Genomic DNA, 21,503 nt, shown 5'->3' with positions numbered 1-21,503 from the left:
TCGATAGTGAAGTTCGAAACTAGAAGACGCCGCTGTTCGATAGTGAAGTTGGAAACTAGAAGTCGATCACGTTTTTCGCGACCTTTACTCTTTCGCTGTTCGATAGTGAAGTTCGAAACTAGAAGTCGATCAGGTTTTTTGCGATCTTTACTCTTTCGCTGTTCGATAGTGAAAGAGAAAAGTAAATTTGAGCCTGAAAAATTTTTAAGACCTTTAAGCAAAAAATCCGAACTAACAAGTTATATAAAACTTTTACAAAAACTAAATATTAGGCAAAAAAATTCGATCATACGCTGGAAAAATGACCTATTGGTAGCAAAAACAACGTCAAAGTGGCAGTTCAATTGAATTAGGAGTGTCTCTCATTAATTAAGCATCTTATTTAGTTTGAAAAAAGACCCATTTTTTCGAATCAAATCACATTTTTTAAAATTTAGCTATATTTTCATGATAAAAATAAACCCTAAACCATAGCTCCTTACCAACTTGGTCAAGAGTTCTCGGAACAAAAATAAAACTATATTCATATTTGGCAGTAAACAAATATCTGTTTCGCAAGTTTGGAACCAATTCACGAGTATTCCACTTCGTTGTGTTTGCACTCGAGACAGTAGAAAAAAACAGTCTGGCCTTCGTCAGCCGACCTCGTTTGCATAGTCTTATACGCCATCTGTTTATTGCCGCAATTGCCACACGTTCTATCCGTCAATGCATCTTCATTTGAAGCCTTCTTCGGCCCTTTCGTCACTTCTTCTTTGGCTTTGAACTCAATTTTGGATGTCTGCACAGGCGACAATATTTTAGCCTGGTCCACTGCCACTTTGCAGCCTATACAACTGAAGCGTCTTTCTTGTAACATGCGGGCTGTGTTGAGGAAAACGCCGCAGTTCCTGCAGAACTTGTGATATGGATCTTCGACTAACGGGTATTCGTGCTCAAAATTAACCACAACTGCCATTTCGATACTGAAAGAGCAAGTTACTTTTTGAAATTGCAGACACACATTCAAATCAAAAGAAACAAACCTGTTTTTTTAAATTTAAATCCGTTTTCGAAAAACTAAAACCTTTTTAATGACATAATAATAGTATTAACACACTGACTTCCTTCGTGTTTCAGAAAGTATTCATTGGGTTTTCCTCATATAACCGATTAGTTAAATAGATAATACATCCTTCGCAACGTGTGATTAAATAGAATAAATTTGACAAAATAAATTCATTTTCATTTTTTCAATTTTTACTAGATCGGACCCTCGATTTGAGTCCTTTACCGGCGCCTTTCTTTGAACTCTTCACCAGTCCTTTCAGTCTTCCTTCCACTTTTTTCGCTTTTCTCTTATTTAGCACCTGCGCGTCCAAGGGCACAAAAGCGTACGGCTGGGGCTTCCCACGTACATTCACATCGCCTCTAGCATTCTTAGCTTTAAACGTCTTTCCAGTTTCAAAGGGAACATTCGATCGTTTTCCTTTTTCACTCTTTTTAGATCTCGCAGTTTTCCAGCTTTGATTCGAAGATGCCACAGACATCGCCTTCTTTCGTCTTTTCTTTGCCGATACTCCTTCTTCGTCGTCTTCCGAGTCTGAAGTGTCCGATTGGATTCCAATCTGCCGGCCTTTCAAGTCGTCTGGGTCAATTTCGTCGTCTTCATCATCGTCTGTAATTCCTGGGAGTTTCGTTTTCTTACCATTCACTCCCATTAGTTTTCCATCATCGCCTACTAGTAACAACCTTCCATCGGGTGCAAATTTCAGTTCAGTGCTTTTTGAGTTCCTCTTGACTTCGCCTTTTGTCGGAGCTTTCGACGTCAAATGCTTCGAGAAATTCTTTTCAGCAAGATCAACAATTCCATCTTTTCCTTCATTTATGAACACACTTCGCTTCGATCTGTTGGTCTTCCGGGTCATCATTGACTCTTTCGTTTGCACTTCATCGTCCGATGATTCCAACTCTCTGAGAATATCTGCAATCGTTTCTGCTTTTGAGACTCTGGTGTTAGCAGAAGCTGCGTCATCGTCAGCAGTCAATTCTGATTGGTCATCCGAAGCGCGACTCTCTCCCGACTTTCGCTTCACCTCTTCGCGGTTTATCTGCTTTCTTACACTTGCGGCCAACTTTTTCATGTTTTCAGGACACATTGTATAAATTACATCAGCGCCAACTTTTTTAGCCAGTCGGAATATGACTATTTTTACGCTGAACCTATATTTCAATTTCGTCTTTTCATTCCAATCGTTGAGCTCCGTTACAATTTTCTCGCAGAATTGATACAAGTTAGGACTATCGATGACAGAGATTATTACTTTAAGTAATTGGAAAGCAGGTTCGAAAAACACGGGACGATTGGCGTTTTTGATGTAATCTGACAGCAGGAAGAACAACTTCTTGTACAAATCTACGACCATATTTTCAGAGTAAAGAGCCACTAAATACTTCAACGCAATCAGACTTGCAATGGTCTGATCGGAACATGTAGGTTCCAGGTCTTTAAGCAAAGTACTCGCTAGACGTTCCACTGCTTCTGATATTTGAAGCTTAGACTCGTCCACATATCGTTTGCAAGACGCTTTGAACAGCTTCACCGACACTTCTTTGGCTGGACCTCGTTCTAGTTTCATAGCCAACACTGCTCTGGGCAATATTTCATTAACATGAACCAAGTCGAAGTTCTTTTTCTGACCAATCAGCTGCAAGAAGCATTTCAAAACTTGTTTTCGGGCCGAGTTGGATCCACTGTCGAAAGTGTGCATCAAATTTGGCATGAAATTTTTAATCAAATGAACACAACTTGTCGATTTTTCTTCTGACGGATCGTCAGAAATCGAGTTGAGATACTTCTTGAGAATTAAGATCACTTTCTTGTTGAGCTCGTCATGCTTCAACAAATCTGGCATTAGAGATGTAAACAAATTTTGAAGTTGTTCGTCTTCTAAGAAAGACACCATTTCTCGAATCAAATCAACCAGTAGTTTTTTCGTTTCAATATTAGTTTCGGTAGCCAAAACTCTGTGCACAGTATTTTCGAAGTACGACGTGAATTGCGCTTTGTCAATCTTCCCAAAGAACAGTTCTAGGATTCGAAGAACCGTTTTGCGATGTTGAATACTGGTTTTCTCCTCAAGATAAAGGTTGAAAAATTGGGGCATATAGTTCTTAGCATACTTAATCATTGTTTCTACTGTCTCAAAATTTGTCGACTTCAGCATTGCTGCGATAGCGTCCAAAATCTCAGAAGTGCAGGCATGATTCTCCGATATTAACATTGAGAGATGCTTCGCAAAGCCAGGCGAGAATGACTCCTTCGCATCTTGACAGTTTAGACAAAAGGTCGGCAGCAGTCCCCAAATTTGAGATCGAAGAACTGCTAAAACTTTTTGCTGGCTAGGCTCTTTGAATAAGCCTTCCATATTCTTCTCGGCATTCTTGGCAATTGGGTAAAAATGAGACTGCCAGATAGAAAGACGCGAGTTAACAACACCTGCTCGGAGGAGCGGTATCATCCAAGACCTCATCAAATCTTCGCCAGGCTCGCCTCGGATATTCAACGGGTAGCTCTGAAGAATCTTATCTGGACCGAAACTGCCAATGGCTTTATTGAGCACAATCGGCAGCCCGTAAAACTCACTATTGTTAGTTCTCAAAGTGCATAAATTTATCACGCTGGGTTCGAAAAGTGGGTAAAAGTCAGCCCCTAAAGCCGAGTAAACTTTACCGATGAAAGTGAAGACCGCTAAGAAGTTATCACTGTATTTGAAGTTCGTTAGCTCTGAAACAATTTCAGACAGTTTTGAAACATCCGAAAGTTTATCATGCTTGCTCTCAAACCAGATGTCTCTTATACTATTAGGCAAATTATCAAAAATCCCACATAAAATTTTAACGTACTGAGATACGGTTGCCTTAATTTGAGAGACAAAAACTGTGGTAACTCCAAACGACAAAAACGAAATGAAATGTGATGAGAAAAGTTGGGGACTCAATTTGGATAAATTAATCAACACTGATTCGTACACAGACAGCCAGCACGACACCAAATCTTGGTCGAAAAATGAAGGTTTCAGTTCCTCCAAAGCTGACAATAACTGGCCGTTCAGTTTCGGATCTACAATACACTCGTTTGATTCATCTTTGAAAACTAAAGAAACGAGCTGAAATGCTTTTTTCTTCAGTAGTAAATCGGTTCTACTGCATACAGAGAGACAAGTTTCTAAAGATACTTTGAACAAGTCGTCTGAATTATGCACAATAACCACTTGAAGCAAGTTCAACATTCTCATTTTCATCGACATCGGTTTCGTATCATCTAGTAAGCTTTCATGCAAATTCTTGGAAATGACAACCACAAAAGGATGTTGACTCGGTTTGCATACATTTTGCGTAACGACATCGCTATTGTGGAATATCAAGTTAACCAACCGGAAACAAGTTTTCCTGACTTTTGCGAAATCGTGATGAATGAACGACATCAGTAACTCTGCGTCAACTTTTAAATCCAGTAAAGTTTTCATTGGCTGACGACATATGAACTCAGCAAAGCAAGTCAATGCCGACTTCAACATTAAGACATTGGAAGACTTGAAATACTGCGTAAGATGAGACCTAACATAGGGAATTACATCTGCAAACTGGTTTCTAAGAATCTGCGGGTTCACTTTTCCAATTATCAATGACAGAAGGTAGTAGGCTGCAGTTAGTGTCGACTCTTGGGTCTCATTATTTGAAATGAAAACTACCAGAGCTCCGAACTGTTTCACTCTTTGCAACGGATCATCTGCATTCGCTTGCTGATCGGCTGGATCTCTACATTTTTCACTTTCGATATCTTCGTTCTGATTGGTTAAATCAGTCAGCATACTAGCCAATGAGCAGATCTCTTTCGCAACTGGGTCATCAACAATGCGACTCCAGTGCGACTCAATGCCTCGAAAAGAGGCACAAGATGCGACAGAAAACGCCGAGAAGGTTGTGTCAATTGTCTTTGCATCAAAATCAAACTCAGTCTCCATTGGAGCCGTTTTGCTATCGTCTCCAAAGCTAAGCGCACTGAGTTGATCTAGAGCGGATTTAGTCAATTTGTCCTCTTGTTCCGTTTTTGCAGCATAACGACTCATGACATTTTCTCGATGTCTCAGACTTTTCGGGTTGCTTGAAGAAGCGCCGTTTTTTGCCCACCGCGCATGATTGGTGCTCCTTGCAAACCTCACACGTTTCATTCTCAAAAATGCCGATTGTCACAACTCGAATCTGAAAATATATTCAGTTTAAGTTCAGCAGAAAAAATAACATTGAGAAATGAGACCAGAAATTTCATTCGGCCTAGCGAGACTACTATAGGGCGACAAGACCCTAAAATTTAATGTACTTGGGATTGTAATTTTAAGAAATAAGTATTTTTACTTTAGGAATGGATAATTTCTGAAGTTGTGTTTTTGTCACAGAAATATCCCTCATTCTTATGTTTAAATAAAAAACATTAATAATTTAGTTTTTCATTTAATTGAGATACCCTTGATGCCAATTTTTTTAAACTAACAGCTCCACGCTGAAAAAAAAACACCATAGACACGTAGACTTTTCATTGAAGTCGGAATCAGATTTTTTAGGCTTGACCATCCTATTCATATTCGCACGAGCTGTCTTTGCGTACTCAATTTGATGCTTGTAGAATTGATTTTGCTTTTTTTCTTCTTGGTTCCTGCGTAGCCCTATGTTCCTCTCTCAACCCACGTCTTGCTAGCAATGGCGTAATCCTAGCTTGAGTGAGTGCTGCTTTGGTGACGGTGAAAAACAGACGTGCAGAACCAATAAATTGCGAAGAAAGCAAGCGTAGAGGTTTAGAGGAGAGGCAGGGAAGAGAGAAGTTTTTAAATATAACGAGCTCAGAAGGTTTTGCAACTAACTGACAAGAATTTTGAGATCTCGCTATTTATGCTGGGGCTATGGGGGCTGAATAGTTGCTGGCCCATTTCTGTCACTTGCAAATAAAACTAGCCAATCAGAATTGATGTTAATACATACCAACCTACCATTTTGCGAGTTATTTTTAACCAATTAATTTTTTCTATTCTATCCCTCTGATCTCACGGCTTTTTCAACATGCTTAGTAATTTACTAACATAAAATCTATTACATGAACTTTAATTTCAGATAATTGTAGTGGCTACTTTTATAACAACGTAGGGAATCTAGAAAAGCAACTGAATATGAGGTAATTATTACGGATTAAATCTATTTCAAGTCAAATTGGCCGATCCTACAACGCTTCAAAAACTCACCGACCGAAGTTTTTTGCCTTTTGCTTTTGAGGGATACTTTGACTGTACCTTTCTCAAATTCTGAGCAATACAAGCAACGGAAATCTAGTCCTTAACAGCAAATATTATTTAGATCCATGTGTTCAGGTACAGCCAACTTACTATTAGAACAGTAGAAAAATCATTCACTCGGATTTGAACAGTAGCGGATTTACAGCGGGGTTTTTTGGGCAGATTTTTTATTCAGACCCCCAAAGGCGAGAGCGAACTTTTAACTCCATTTATTTCATTCAAAATTAGGCTTCACAGATTAACTTCAGATTGGGGTTCAAAAATAATCAATTGAATGTCCTTGCTGTGATTCGAGCTTTGTAAGTCTTTTCAGCTTAACATCGAGAATCCATTAAAAATTTTGGCTTTTCCGCGCAAGGAGTGATTCACAATCAAAGCAAAGCGAAAATTAGCGCACCGCTTGCGAAACGAAGCATGAAAATCTGACAGACAAATGAAAAAAGCCAATTATTCAGAAAATGATTCGATGAAAATGTCGAAAATAAACTAGATCTACCATGATGTTCATCCGTAAGTCTCAAATAAAGCTAAGGAAAACATGTCGCGAAAAAACATACTTAGCGTCAAATTAGCTTTGAAACAAAATTTCTCATACAATCACCAAGCGGACAGTACTAGGGTACACACCCGCTGAGCCAACAACTAGTAAATTTTGTTCAAAAAAACTTCCAAAGCACTCATTAAAATCCAATAGAGCACTTCAAAAGACGTAAATAATCTGACGCTAACAACCTGACATATGCAAACGCGAAGCGGAACTTCGCACGATTTGCGATACAACCTAAACATTCATTATAAAAGTTAGAAAGGCAAAAAATATTCGAAAAAAAATGTTTAACTAGTTGAAAACATTTTACAAAAACTTAGTAAAAAATTTTATGCTTTTTCTCAAAGGAGGTTCATAAATAGCGTTGAGTAGGCATTGAATATCATTTACAAAGAGGCAATCAAGCCAACAAACCTAGATCGAGATCGACCCCCATAAAACCAAAACTGTTGTCATTTACAATTGAGCTAAAAAGGTGACGAAGTCCAATTTGAGCGAAATCCCAAGATGGCAGCCTTCTGTATCGAAACACTACAATTACTAGAAGATATTGCAAGCTACGCAAAAAAGTTGAATTAGGCAATTTAACATAGGCAGAAACCAAATAATTGGAAAAAAAAAGAAATAAAAAAACTAAAGAAAACGAGACAATTCGTATCAGTGCGAAGTCCTGAATGTTCCGACTGCCTTTTAAGGTCTATGGAGCAGATATAACATAGAAAAATTTAATGTTATCAAAATGAATTGTTTTGAAAGAAAAAATTTTAGATTTTTTGTAAAAACCCACGCGAGCACAAATATTCCGTCACTTTCGTTACGAAAGTCGGAACAATTATCAAAATCAGAGTCGATGAAATTATAAACTTCAAACAATTTCAATTATGGTGCAAATTGCTTACATCAGAAGATTAGTATAGGGAAAAACGCCGATGGAAGACAGCGCCAGATAATATCGTTTGCACTGGAAACAAAACACGGAAAATTAGCCGACAGAAATTAGGACGAAATACACGAATTCAAAAAAATTTCATTAATTTTTCGATAAATTTAATAGAAAACATGAAGCTAGGTAAATTTAAAAGAAATGAGCAAGTCAGTCTATTTCTAAGAAAAATGTCTACAAAAAAGTCTAATTACCGGTGACAAGACACTTGGTTTAGCAAAGGTAAACAAAGCGAAACCATTAAAGCCGAACAATTTTGAAGCTTGAAGTCTTTCACGTTTTTTCGCACCATTCACACTTTTATAATTGAAGAGAGCAATTTGTCGTCTAACTTTTAGCTGATGCATTTGAATTAAACTCAAAAAGGGCATATATACCTAAGGTCATTCATTAAAGCAATAAAATCGATGAATTTACTTCTGTAGACATTACAGCTTTCTAAGACTTTTACCTGAAAAACCAAGTATTCAGTGAAAAATTTGAACCACGATGATAAGTTATTTTAACTGATAGCTAACCTGACTCATGCAGTTATTTGTTTGTGATAACTTACGGCTGAATTGTAATTGACACTTAACTTTTTTCCGACCGGCAAGGCGGCTTCGGCCTAAATGCCTATGTACAAGCAGGTTCTAGGACAGCATGCCGACGGGACTCCAGGCCGAAAGAATTTCAAGCCGAAACTTGAGCTTTATAAGCATTTCAAAACGCTAAATTTTCATCAGTAAAATGTTCATACTCAAAAATTTAGGCAAGTTTAGTTCATAACAAGATTTCTTCATATCAATGCAACACTTCAGTGGAATCAGACCAACCGGATTTTGAAATGCATAAATTATACACATGAGACACCCTGTCAACAATGTTTTAATTTTTAAAACTCTTAGACATCAAGTAGAGGCTAAAAATTATGAAAAATCCAATAACTTGTAAAGAAAGCTCAAGAAATGAAGAAACTCTTCAAAACAATTTTCATGTTAATCGAATTTCATGGCTTTTGACAAAAAGTCTGACTTGAAGTCTCTAATTTTACGATTCAGCTTGAAGTTCCGTCGGCTTGATATACGGCACCCAAGTGACACTAGTTTACGCTAGCAAATAAAAACAATTCCATTTATTTGCTGGCTCTTTCCAAAAACAACTTCCTTTATTAAAAAACACTGCTAATTTTTGTCAGCAGGTTAATATGATTAAAGGGTGTTTCTATGACTCTTTAGTTGAAAATCAAGTTGCTGATAGGAGGAATGCACTTGATTTCGCAAACAAAAATTAAAACACGAGGCAAAGAAAAGGTTCGCACCACTTGCGATACAAAGCGAATGACTATCACGACTTGCGGATGAAAGCATAAAACGAATAATCAACAAAAAAAGTCAAAATGTTTACAAAAATGCAAAACAAAATCCGCAGTCTTGGACTGAAATACCTAAAACTTTAGAAATTTTGTTAACAGGCGCGAAACGAATCTCTGCACTACTTACGACTCAACAAATACATAGCATCATAAGATGAGAAACTAACCGACAAGAAAATAAAAACCGGAAAACGATTTGAAACAATTGATCGATCAAAAAATTTTCCTGTCTTGAATAAAAAATCCGTGCGAGAAAATATTCCGAGCAGTAAGACATTTGAATGTTAAATAACCATCAAAACAAAAATTACAAAGCGGTAACGTAACCGATTACCCTTCAGCAGACACACGTTGCGCAAAATAAATTTTATATTAGCAAAACTTAGAAATAGGAAAGAACTTAACACATCACCCCAAAAACATTTGGATAAAACTTTTTTGTTCCTCAAACGACTCAAAAAGAGGCCTCTAGCCAATAAATTGAGTTGAACCTTTGAAACCGAACAAAGAGACGAATGAAATAGACGATCTACTAAAATTGGAGTTGGTAACTTTATAACCAACAACAAAAAATTAATTCAGAATAGAACAGGCATTTAAAATGCAAACATTCTCCAAATAGTCATCTGTTACTTGATTAAAGTGCAGACTTGAAGATGACTAAAGTCATTCAGTCATTCTGTGAACAAAGTGAGCGAAGTTACCATGAGAGTGAAGTTTTTTAACTAAAAACAAAAGATTAAGAGAAATTGTGAACATTTTCAACTCGTTTGAATTAGCTCATACTTATAAATCCTGTACGCCAGCAATTGACTGAAACTTTTTAGCATTTAAACACATTTTGCTTATAAATATAATAACAATTGCGAGCTCGTTTATCAACTTTTTTGGAAAACAAAAAAAGAGCACTAAAAGAAACCCTTCAGAAATGTGATAGATCATCTTTCAATCCAAAATCTATTACAAGCTGCAGCTTCAGATAGCCACATAATTTTCAGCGATTTAATGAGAACTATTGAGGATAATGAGTTGAGTTTGTCCATGTCTTGAATAAAAATCCGTACAAGAAAATATGCCAAGCAGTAGCACAATTGAATTCTAAATAAGCATGGAAGCAAAAATTAAAAAGCGGTAACAAAACCAATAACCCTTGGGCAGAAACATCTTGCACAAAATTATTTTAGAAAAATTTAGAAATAGTAAAGAAGTTAACACGTCACCCCCTAAAAACATTTAGTTATAACCTTTTTAATTCTCAAACAACTCACAAAAGAGGGCCTCTAAGCCATATTATGAAGAAACCTTTTAAGCCGCATGAGAAAACAGAGAAAAAAAACAACCTACTAAAATTGGAGTCGCTAACTTTAAAACCAACACAAAATATTAATTCCGGAGAGAACGGACATTTAAAACACTAACATACAGTAACAAGTCATCTGTCAGTTGACGAAAGTGCTGAGTTTAAGATGAATACATTTTCAGACATTCTGTGAATAAGTTATTTACGGAGAAAAATACTAGTGCTCGGTTGCAAAGCCCTTGGTTATCTCAAGTGTGTGAAATTATAACGCAAAACTTAAGTCTTCAAAATGAACTATCATCAGAGTGAAGTTTTTTATTTACAAAAATGGAAGTTTGAGAGAAGTTGTAAACATTTACACTCCTTTGGATTAGTTCATAATTATTTATAAATCCTGTAAGCCAGCAACTGACTGAAAATTTTATGCATTTAAATACACTTTGCTTACACATAAAATATAATAACAAATGCGAGCTCGTTCACTAACTTTTTGGAAAACAAAAAACTTAGCACTAAAAGAAACCCATCAGAAGTGTGACAGATTGTCTTTCAATCCAAAATCTATTCCAAGCTGCAGCTTTAGATAGTCATATTTTTCGGCAATTTCATAAGAACAATTGATGAAAAGGAGTTCAGTTTGTCCTTGGTAGGCTGTTTGAGACTAAACTATATCTGCTTTTGGTAAACTATCGGTCAAAACTTCAGTTTCAAATATTATTAGATACCATGGCTATATGGTAACAAGAATGGCTACTAGCTGTGCAAGTATCACAAAAAAATCCGAACACAGTAAACCTCGAAAAATTGGAAAAAAGATATTTTTGTGAACAGATTTATTTACGTGTTTCGGGGACATGCAAAAGAGACATGCCAATGCCTTTTGAAAATTGAGCATAAGTAGTGATATGCTGTCACTGAGAGGAAAACACTTGGACGAAGACAATTCGGCCAAAAATTACAGAAAATACATTCAGCCATACGGAATTTTGATCCTAAAATAGCAGAACTAGTTCCCCATTATGCATGCATATATGCTAAGCTTCACTTTCATCTCTTAGTTGACATTTAAAAATAAGTGGTAGTTAAGCAAACAAGAGACAAAAGTAAAATTCGTTCTGATCTCTAATATCTGTAGAAAAAGCAGTTTACTTTTTAAAAACAAGTCTAGTTTCCGATAAGAAATTAAGTACCAACGACATGTTTACTACCTAAGAGACTATTCAATATTTTAAAGCACATATTATATGTCGACTAAATACCGCAAAATAAAACCCGCAAAAGATTCGACCAGACAAACACCATTTCAAAAAATTGTTTCTTCCCGACACAACAACGCACGTTAAAGCAATTTAGCTCGATAAACTAAGTGCTTACAAACAGTGAAGAGGTAGCTTCGATTTACCGACAACTATATTTAGGTCGCCAATTAACGACTCAGTGGTTATCCTGTGTGTGTAATAGAATGCCCAATTGACCCGTTGCTGACAGCTTGAAACGGATCATATGTATTATATCACATCGCTTGTGTAAAATAGGTTAGCTCTTAGATGCCTGCAGGCCTACATTGGCTGTCATCTTGCAGCTATACTTTTATTAAGCTGAATTATCTGTCGCATATACAACCTTTGAAAAAGCTTTCTTGGTCTAATTGAGAATATAGCAGCCTATGTTACAGCTCCTTGATTAACAAGGGTAAAAAGCGTAAATTTAGTAATTAGTCTTTCTTAAAATGTCTTTAAAAAACTTGGTAGTTCAGTAAAATACCTCAGTGAAAACTAACGCACAGTCTAAGGTATAATAGATCGTTAATTGTTAGAATATTCACTTGAAGTGAAATTACTCCGATATTTTAAAAAATTAGGCGGCAAATATGAGATGTAAGTTCGAGAGTGTTCTACTGATTATTTGTGCTGCGAACATCAGTTGGTCTTCAGTCGTGAGTATACGGTGGCAAACCACCTCCATTTAAGTCTTCGTCTATTTCTGACTGGCATCTTTCAAAAACGCTATCAGATCTTTCCTCTCCTTTTCCTTCTTCAGTCCAGCGAATACCATTTTCGTTCCTGGGATGTATTTTTTAGGATCTTGCAAGTAGACGTTCAGTGTATCCTCTCCCCACGTAATGGCTAAAACCAATATTGATCACTAATAAATTTTTATAACTAGCACCAACTGTCGTACGGACACTTCAATCTAACTGGAAAGCCAAAACTTGAAACCAGGAAAACCGAGAAATGAACTAAGGGCCCTTATTACTGTATTTTGCGGGAAAAAACATTCAATCATCTTTGAAATGAAGTAAAAATAAAAGCATAATTTTTGAATAAAAACTGGTCAGGTAGGCTTTAAGGTGCTATTTACCTTGCAATGCATAATTTGAACATTCAGGATTTGCTGGAATAATTTTAGCAGTCAATGAATAAGCGCATTCTCAATTTTCAGCCACGCAAGCAAAGCCAAGTCCACCGGTCGATAAATCAGCGGTAAATATCCAAATAAAACACAAGGGTAGTCGGTAAGTCGGTTACTCTGCCAGAAGCAGTGTTCCGATAAGTCTTAAAACATTATTTTTAAGGTGCCCTTTTTCTGCGTGGTGTGACAAAAGGATCAGCACGAAAAACTAGAACTTATGCATTTGTGACAGTCACAGTACAATAGGCAAATTTGACAACCGTCTTTGTAGAAAAATCACGAGAAAAATTTTTAAAAAAATTACTTCAAAAAACTTTAAATTTTTTAAAAATACTTCAAAACTGCAAGTTTTCACGGTTTAAATTAAGCTTGAATAAACTACTGTGAGACTGCTCGCTCGCTTTATTCGCTCAAAGTTAAACAAAATCAAAAACGTTAAACTTCTTCTTGTCGATACTGGGACAATTTTTTGAAGAGTTTAATGTCGTTCGAATCACGACTGATAGGGCTTTAACATGACACACCATCCATTCCGATGGAACCTGATTTTGGGTGGAAAACAAAAAACTGAAACACCCCAAAACGAAGTTGCTTCCTATTTTCAATGGTCGGGACAATAACCAGTCAAAAATGCATACTACTCACGCACCCTTTTTCTTGTTTCCTTCCGAGTAGGCGAATCCGGGAGCCTGTCCCGTTTGTCTACCGAAGAAGCCGTGCAAATTAGGTCCCTGTTTGTGTGGCTTCCCAGCCTCTATAACATGGCACTGTGCGCACTTCTTCTGGAAGATGTCTTTGCCTTTGCCTATATCACCCATGATGTTCAAATGCTAACGGTGTCGGCGCTGCTAAACAATTGAGGCCAAAAGACCTGAAAAATAACAATAATTCGAGCCATGTTCAAACTAAACACATCTTTTCTTTCCAAAAAAACGACACTAAATGCCAAGATTTAGTCACGGTAATTTAATTTTTAAGCAAAATCATCAAGGTTTCACATCAAATGGAAAGTATATGGTTCTGGTTGTCGCAGATGAATTGATCTAATTAACCCTAATTTAGAGGGATCAGTAGTCTTAAATCAGATAAATTTAATAGCACTAAATAGCAAATAACATCAACGGCAATTTAATCAAAACGTGAACAAATTATATACTTACTAAATATGTACACGATATTCTTTTGCGTTTAAAGAGCTATTAAATATGAAGCACTACTCAAAATTTTAAAAAGAACTTTTGTGGCTGAAAGAGCGTATAACAGTTCACAATTGAGTGATAGTCAATTTTAAAATGTTCAACGAATGCCTCCTAGAACAATCTAGAATAATTGCAAGTATTGGCCCGTATACCCATCGCGATAGTCTATAGACTCCATGTTAACAAGTTCTTCCTTGCAGATAGGGCACTTCTTATCGCGATTACACCAAGATGCGAGGCATTTGTTGCAGAAGGTATGCATACAGGATCCAGTTAGAACAGGGTTCGTGTAATGACATTGGCAAATTGGACAGGTCGTTGTTGATGGTTGAACAGGCATGGCTTGATATGTTTCCTTTCCAAAAGACTTAAACAGTTCGATCACTTTTTCGCCTATTGATTTCAACTGTAGAAGTTTGAAGGCAGTTGCCAGGATTATGAGGATGATATTGTAAATGTATTCGGAAGTACCGTGCATTTGGACTAACATGTGAACCCACAGTCCAAATGGAACGATAGTCCGATATAGTTGCGAGGCCAGTTCTACTGAGAAATAGACCCAACCCTTGTCCTCGAATGCATGGGGAAATATGCGCGATGGTATCAAGTATATACCGCATTTCGCAAGCATTGTCCCCAATTTAATAAGGAAATCAATCAAAGTCACGTAAAAAACGACATAGTATATATCCAAGTCAATGTTTGGTTTCATAAAAACAAAAATCCCGAGGATTTTTTCATCGGAATAAACCAAGAGAATGAACAAAATATTGAACAGAAGAAATCCTGCAAGCTGCGCAGCACGAATAACATTTTGCATATTCTTTCTAAACCCTGTAATTTCAAGGAACAAGCCGTTGATTTTATAGCAGGTGATGAAAAGGGCGATGCATAGAAATAACTCAATACTAGCATCATAGAGGAGTTTTAAAACCAGTAATACAAGAAAAGGAAGTAGAGTCGAAGATGATTTCAGCAGAGAGCTAATGGGGTTACTCTCTTCATAATTGGGAATCGTTTCGTCCATGGTGTTTCGCTCAGACCGCGATTTCTGTTCACCAACGTCACTATGATCTTCATCAACCATACTAACTTTATTGTAACCTTGAGATCGTCGCCCCGGCTTCAAAAGTGTAGTTTTGCCTCCATTGATAGATCTAGTCATGGGGTGACATTTTTCTGAAACAAACAAAACGAACTATTTCATTTGTAACAATCGACGGAAAATAACGATAGGAAATTATTTCTACTCTATAACGATTGACTAGTGTCCAAACTAGATCCTATACTTTTCTAACCGTCTCTACTAAAGCCGCATCATTGTAGTCATTGGGTCAACGAACGTATTACGGTCTGAAGGAGAGCCGGCCGGACGATACAAATTAATCAGAGCGTTAAAAACATTATAATTTAAAACAGTAAAAAACAGAGGCGAAGCAGATCTTCGTACCACTTGCGATACAACTGAAATAAAAACTGCAAAACCCAATGAGCGGAGTAAAAAAAGTTGATCAAGCGATGTAAAACTTTTTGAAACAATAAATTGTAGTGTTCAGTGTGACTACTTTCTTCAACTCTGTCTTGACTTACAATTTCACACCGTTTGAAAATCTAACTACGAACACAATCCGCCAAGTCTGACATATTCCCCTGATCGAGCGAGACTACTGCGGCTTCTGTCTTCTCAACTGAGATCATCACAGGGTGTTCTGCTGCCCATTTGGCGATGACTTGCTGTAACATTCGCCCGGAAGTACATATCGACGGAAAATAAAGCGTGCCAGTCGGTCATATTTGGAAGTTTGACCTTGAGAAAAGCAAGAGCCTGTCATGCACGATTTTCTCGCGATAACTGAAAACCGAAAAAGAGAATTCAGAACGATCGAACAACAATCGCGGGAAAGTTGCTAGATAAAACAGTGGGAAATTGCTATTCGCAATTTCTGTCAGAATAGAACGAGAGTAGAGCTGTCCTATCTGAAACAGAGACAGGCGTATTCCCGAGAACTGGATTGTCATCACTCGATTGGATTATTATTTGAACTGAACTAGAGTGAACCTTCGGTGGAAAGGTGGACAGCTTGAGTGTCCCAATGGTTCACGAGAAACTACATCTTAGAGTTAAAACTTGTCCTTGTCATTGAAACATTAAAACTCATTTAGTTACACTATTTAATTCTCGAGTTAATTACCGACTGAAGTACTTCCCTTTCTTGAGTGTGCTACGATGTGAGTACTTAATTTAAATTTCTAGAGTGTGTTTTATGATTGTTATGTTGAGGTAAGGCGAGTTTTAGGTTGATCCATCTGAAATGGATCAAAGTTCCACTGTCTAATAAAAAGTAACTTAACGGATTGTTCCGACCCGGTTTTTAACGGCGTTCGTGTATTTTGGGTATCTAGAGACCTAAGTATGGGGACGTTATTATTTCTAGAGTGGGGGGGGGGTATTTTGGTAGTAGCCTTTAAGCTGTAACGGGTCGTAGTCTCATGTCACAAGCGAACCGAATTAGCTCCGACTGATTTGAGGTAGAAAAACACAAGAGATAGTGTCCCTGACTCTTGAGCCAATGGTTATAGGGCCTATTTTTCTTAAGCCTCATGTGTGACTACAGTAGACGAATGTTACATAGTGTTTTTATGGCGCTCCTGGGTGTTTAAGACATCAAGACTACGGAGTCGAACCCACTTGAGACAGCTTCGGGCTGCATGCCCATTTTAGAGTACCGGTGGTACGGTTCGGCAGGAACGTGCAAACCTTCCGGTTGCACCGTGATAGCTTTTTAAGAAAACTCGAGAAAACTTCCAGGTACGCTCTCCGAACGAGGCTTAGCTAACCGAGTAAAAGGGGGCAACTAGGGGGACAAAACACGAGCAAAAAGACAAAAAGCAAAACAAAAACCAGAAAAGAATAGAAAAAGGAACAAAAACCATAAAACGAAAAAAGACAGTGACTTTGACACCAGATCAGTTGGATCAAACCTTTATATTAATTAAATAGTATACCCATACTGTTTTACAAGTTCGATCGTTTCGATCAACCTAGCAATTTAACCCAGTAACCTCAATAAAGTGCCCGAGGGTGGGGCGTTGTCAAGTGTTTTTAGATAGCTTGGAACTTAGCTGGACAACTAGGAGACTTGACTGGAAGAGGTGACCAGCCGAGTGGGAAAGTGGTTCAGGAGCACTTGAGCTGAACCAATAGGAGACTTGACTGGAAGAGGTGACCAGCCGAGTGGGAAAGTGGTTCAGGAGCACTTGAGCTGAACCAATAGGAGACTGGACTGGAAAAGGTGACCAGTCGAGTAGGAAAGTAGCAAAGAAGGATTTTGCAGTTCTCGAGTTCTCAAGTTGGGCAGAACGGGTATCGTTAAAATCCACATTACATTATAGGAGATAAGTGTAAAATTGGATAAGCGAAATCCCCTGGTTTTGAGGAACGTTTTTACTTGAGCAGGCCTGGAGACAGGTCTACGGTTTTCTCTTGAGAGGTTTAGCACCCGGCGCTTGAGGTAATTTTTAGGTTTAAGAAAGGGGGCTAAAAAGGGGGGAGGTTAGAAGGGGGCTGGTTAAGTTAGAGGTTGGTGGTTATAATTTGTAAAAAGGGGGGAAACATTAGAGTAGCTAATTGCTCGGCGTCGTCGACTTAGTTACATTAGATATTTACACGCGTTGGTCATAGGAAACGGATATCCAAAATTAGAATCAGGTTAAGGTAGGTACCCTGGGCGGATCGGTAGGGGGGAACGGACATAAACAGTTTTTGTGATACCCCATAAGATCGCTAGCAGGGGGGGGGGAGAGAACGCGTGGCTATTAGGTACCAGACATTTTTTCGATAGAAGGTAGACATTTGTCACCTTTGAATTTTAGGTGGATTCATCTTACTGTTTCTATTACTTTTTCTTGCTTAGATTTTTGTTGCATTTTGGTAAGGATTTGTGTTTGGCTTTTATACAAACAGGTGATCACAAGATACCTGCGCACAGGTTTTGGTTTCAAGTTGCTTGGAACATTGAAAAAGAGGTAACTAAAAAAAAAAGGGGGGTGGGGTCAGAATTTGGCCACAAAGAGAGGGTTTTTGGGAAAATTTTTACTAGAGCTTGAGTGGTGGTACAAGGTACAGTGAATCAAGAAGTCCCCATAACGAGGAAGAAAGAGGTCCCACCGCTCAGACACTTGTCAACAGTCTTGGGACAGTGCAGTCCTGGACCAGAGCAGTCTTGGGACAGTGGTCTTGGGACACTAGCCTTAGGACAGTGGTCTTGGGACAGTGGTCTTGGGACAGTGGTCTTGGGACAGTGGTCTTGGGACAGTGGTCTTGGGACAGTGGTCTTGGGACAGTGGTCTTGGGACAGTGGTCTTGGGACAGTGGTCTTGGGACAGTGGTCTTGGGACAGTGGTCTTGGGACAGTGGTCTTGGGACAGTGGTCTTGGGATAGTGGTCTTGGGACAGTGGTCTTGGGACACTAGCCTTCGGACACTAGCCTTGGGACAGTAGTCTTGGGACACTAGCCTTGGGACAGTAGTCTTGGGACAGTAGTCTTGGGACACTAGCCTTGGGACAGTAGTCTTGGGACAGTGGTCTTGGGACACTGGCCTTGGGACACTAGCCTTGGGACAGTAGTCTTGGGACACTAGCCTTGGGACAGTAGTCTTGGGACAGTGGTCTTGGGACACTAGCCTTGGGACACTAACCTTGGGGCAGTACTCTTTGGACAGTCTTGGGACAGTGGTCCTGGGACAAGGGTCTTGGGACACTGACGGAAAGTACTGGGACAGTACCGAACAGTCTTGGGACAGTAGAAAAAACCTGGGACGGTACAAAGAAGAGTAGGGACGGTAACTGGAAGTCTTAGGACGGTATAAAAATTGAAGTAAAATTACAATAAGTGTTTTGAGACAGATTTAAAACAGAACAACACTAGTCGGAACCCGGTACGGTTGAGACCACAAATAAAGAAAGTTTCAATAAAGGTTTTTATCACGTTGTATAATTCCTTTTAAGAATTCTTTTCCACAAAAGATTTTATTCGTAGAATAGGATTGTGTATATAATAATATTGTAAATAAGAGCAATTGTAAATAGAAATAATGAGACGGAGTAGGCTCGAAAAAAGGTCAAGTGGATCAAACACGAAAAATAACTCGTCGCTGCGCAGAACGACATCAATGGGCCCAAGCAAAACGAAAGATAACTTTTCAGTTAGCATGGTCAGCACGAGGAGTAGTATCGAGAACAAAGAGCGAGAAGGTGCTAAAGACAAACAGGCGGAGCCCACAATTGAAATCGATCTAGAGACACCAGACCAGAGCGTAGATGAAGTGGAGAAGAAGACAACGGAATCCACACCGATGCCCCATATGGAAGATCAAAATCCAAAAATCGTGGAGTTTTCGCCGATAGACGCGTTGGAAGACACAACAGGCAATACCCGAGAAACGGTGAATGCGACTCCCAAGTAAAGAAGACATCTTTTACAGAAAAGTTGGCGATGATGGTCGGAATGAAATCGAGAGACAACACGGCCGAAGAATCAAAAACTGAAACAACACGAACATTTGGGACAGTGAGCACGAAGGCGACAGAAGCCGACCTAAAGGAAGAACAAGCCAGAACGGAAGCGACAGCCGAAAACAAGAAAACGGCTGATCATGAAACAGCTACTCTTGAGCTTGGCGACCTGATGACAAAACTAAATCAGATCGACAAACAACTAAAGTACAGTGAGGAAGATAGAGACTTAATAAGGAAAGAGTTGAAATACAACAAACACGAGTATCTGGATAGTTATTTTAACCTGGCTAAGGCGACAGACGAGAGACTCCAGCAGATGTCGGACAAGGTAGTTGCCACCAATGAAGAACGAGATAAGAACATCAAAAAAGATATGCAACAGTTGAAAAACCGATATGATGATGTCAACAGCCAATTAGGTAGCCTGGAAAAGAGAATGGACACAATGAACAGGAATCAGGCCGAAAGTTCGTGTGCAATACAGGCGAAGTTGGATGCAATCTTGAGAAATTCTACCTCACAAGAAAGACCGGCAGCGGATCGCACGCAAGGAACCAGAGTGGACTTTGTGGAACCACAAAGAAACAAACGGCAATCGACACCGTTGCCTTTAAACCGGGATGCGGTAAGCATAGCACCAACGGTTGCTAAAACAATCATGAAAAATGGGACATCAAACACAACGAGTGGTCCGGGGGACTCAACAGCTAGCAGCAACGCAGGTCCGGATGCCATGACGTGGGCAAGCACTTGGGAGATGATGAACAGGACTCTAGAGGCCTTCGCCACGAAGAACACTGACTCGAGCGATAGGAGAGACGGAAAATCAAGAAAAACTTTCAAGAAGCCAAAAGAGTTCAAATACGACTCCGATGGATGCATTGACACGTGGGTGGAAGTGATGAGATTGCATCTAGAGCAAGATAACTTAAATGATGAAAGGCAAGCATGCACAGCCATACTCAGCAACCTGGAAGGCACGGCATTGAAATGCGTGGTTGCAAAGAAAGAAGAAGAACGCGACACCGCGGACAAAATCTTCGAAATATTGCTGAATCGATTCGGATCAGGCATGAAGGGTCACCAAGCGATGATGCGATTTGAAAAGAGAAGGCAGAGGGAAGACGAGTCAATTGATTGGTTCCTAGATGACCTCGAGAGCTTGAGAAGAAGGAGTGACCCGGAGGAGTCGACAAACAGAAGAAACTTTAGCATTGCCTCGAAGTTCATTGATGGGGTAAAAAGTGATGACTTAAGAACAATGTTAGCAACATACTACACATTGTCGTCGAAAGACAGCGCACCGACCCCAGAAGAAATGAGACAGAAATCAAGGGAATACATGCTGATGAAACCCAAGAAATAATCATTTTCAGAAAACAGGAACACGCAAGGGGGAAGTCAACCCCAGAGGTCGTCATGGTACAAGCCTAGAGATGACATGGACAAGCGCAGATCATGCGCGAACTGCGGGTCGGCGGATCACCACGTGGCTGACTGCACAACATACAAACAAGGCATGAAGAGTCTAGGATACGCACCGGATGAGGAGGACATGAGCCAGATGGAGGAACACGAGTACTATAGTGGCTTAATCATCAAGATAGGCGCAAGATGCTTCTTCTGTAACCAGGAGGGGCACTTCAGAATGGATTGCCCCTTGTTCTGGGAAACGGTCAAGGACCAGAGTCACCCCAAACATAAGTTGGCATTAGCGGCAGTGCAGAATCAGCGGAATAGACAAAACGAGTTTGAATCTAGGAACTTAGGAGCACCAAGCACGGAATTGCCGACGAAAACAGTGAAAGCTGTAACACATGTTAATGGTGCGATAGAATCCGCGGCCGGGAATTCTCTAGAGATAAACTATGAGAAAGCGGCGACGGAAGCAATTGCCAAAGTGA

General features: G+C 39.1%; 4 protein-coding genes across 5 annotated transcripts; all 4 read right to left on the bottom strand.

The window, feature by feature from the left end:
* Positions 1 to 571: 571 nt before the first annotated feature.
* On the bottom strand, positions 572 to 958 carry LOC134856850 (DNA-directed RNA polymerase I subunit RPA12-like). Its single transcript, XM_063873142.1, has one exon. The coding sequence runs from the start codon at positions 956 to 958 to the stop codon at positions 572 to 574; it is 387 nt and encodes a 128-aa protein (XP_063729212.1).
* Positions 959 to 1,127: 169 nt separating this feature from the next.
* Positions 1,128 to 5,240, bottom strand: LOC134856932 (RRP12-like protein). The gene has a single exon (XM_063873220.1). It carries the CDS (start codon positions 5,211 to 5,213, stop codon positions 1,233 to 1,235), a length of 3,981 nt encoding a protein of 1,326 aa, XP_063729290.1. The 5' UTR covers positions 5,214 to 5,240; the 3' UTR covers positions 1,128 to 1,232.
* Positions 5,241 to 12,153: 6,913 nt separating this feature from the next.
* Positions 12,154 to 14,731, bottom strand: LOC134856930 (cytochrome c-like). 2 transcript variants are annotated; one of them, XM_063873217.1, is made up of 3 exons: positions 14,721 to 14,731; positions 13,532 to 13,755; positions 12,154 to 12,596 (listed from the first exon to the last, which is right to left on the bottom strand). In XM_063873217.1, exons 2-3 carry the CDS (start codon positions 13,698 to 13,700, stop codon positions 12,448 to 12,450), a joined length of 318 nt encoding a protein of 105 aa, XP_063729287.1. In that variant the 5' UTR covers positions 13,701 to 13,755; positions 14,721 to 14,731; the 3' UTR covers positions 12,154 to 12,447. The 2 variants fall into 2 exon arrangements, with proteins under 2 accessions (XP_063729287.1, XP_063729286.1); XM_063873216.1 differs by lacking the exon at positions 14,721 to 14,731 and adding an exon at positions 14,043 to 14,151 and having other exon boundaries at positions 13,532 to 13,753.
* LOC134856931 (RING finger and transmembrane domain-containing protein 2-like) lies at positions 14,203 to 15,256 on the bottom strand. The gene has a single exon (XM_063873218.1). The coding sequence runs from the start codon at positions 15,166 to 15,168 to the stop codon at positions 14,203 to 14,205; it is 966 nt and encodes a 321-aa protein (XP_063729288.1). The 5' UTR covers positions 15,169 to 15,256.
* Positions 15,257 to 21,503: the final 6,247 nt, after the last annotated feature.

Source organism: Symsagittifera roscoffensis, chromosome 1 (genome assembly GCF_963678635.1).
Source record: "Symsagittifera roscoffensis chromosome 1, txSymRosc1.1, whole genome shotgun sequence".
In the NCBI taxonomy this organism is placed as follows: domain Eukaryota; kingdom Metazoa; phylum Xenacoelomorpha; order Acoela; family Convolutidae; genus Symsagittifera; species Symsagittifera roscoffensis.
Note: the sequence above shows the minus strand (reverse complement) of the source record. Positions and strands in the feature narration are given on the sequence as shown.

Excerpts from the sequence above, each read along its gene's own strand:
- LOC134856932 (XM_063873220.1), bottom strand. The coding sequence starts at position 5,213 with ATGAAACGTGTGAGGTTTGCAAGGAGCACCAATCATGCGCGGTGGGCA.
- LOC134856850 (XM_063873142.1), bottom strand. The coding sequence starts at position 958 with ATGGCAGTTGTGGTTAATTTTGAGCACGAATACCCGTTAGTCGAAGAT.
- LOC134856930 (XM_063873217.1), bottom strand. The coding sequence starts at position 13,700 with ATGGGTGATATAGGCAAAGGCAAAGACATCTTCCAGAAGAAGTGCGCA. Across the intron at positions 12,597-13,531 it reads GGAAGGAAACAAGAAAAAGG|CCATTACGTGGGGAGAGGAT; the intron begins GTGCGTGAGTAG and ends TATTGGTTTTAG.
- LOC134856931 (XM_063873218.1), bottom strand. The coding sequence starts at position 15,168 with ATGGTTGATGAAGATCATAGTGACGTTGGTGAACAGAAATCGCGGTCT.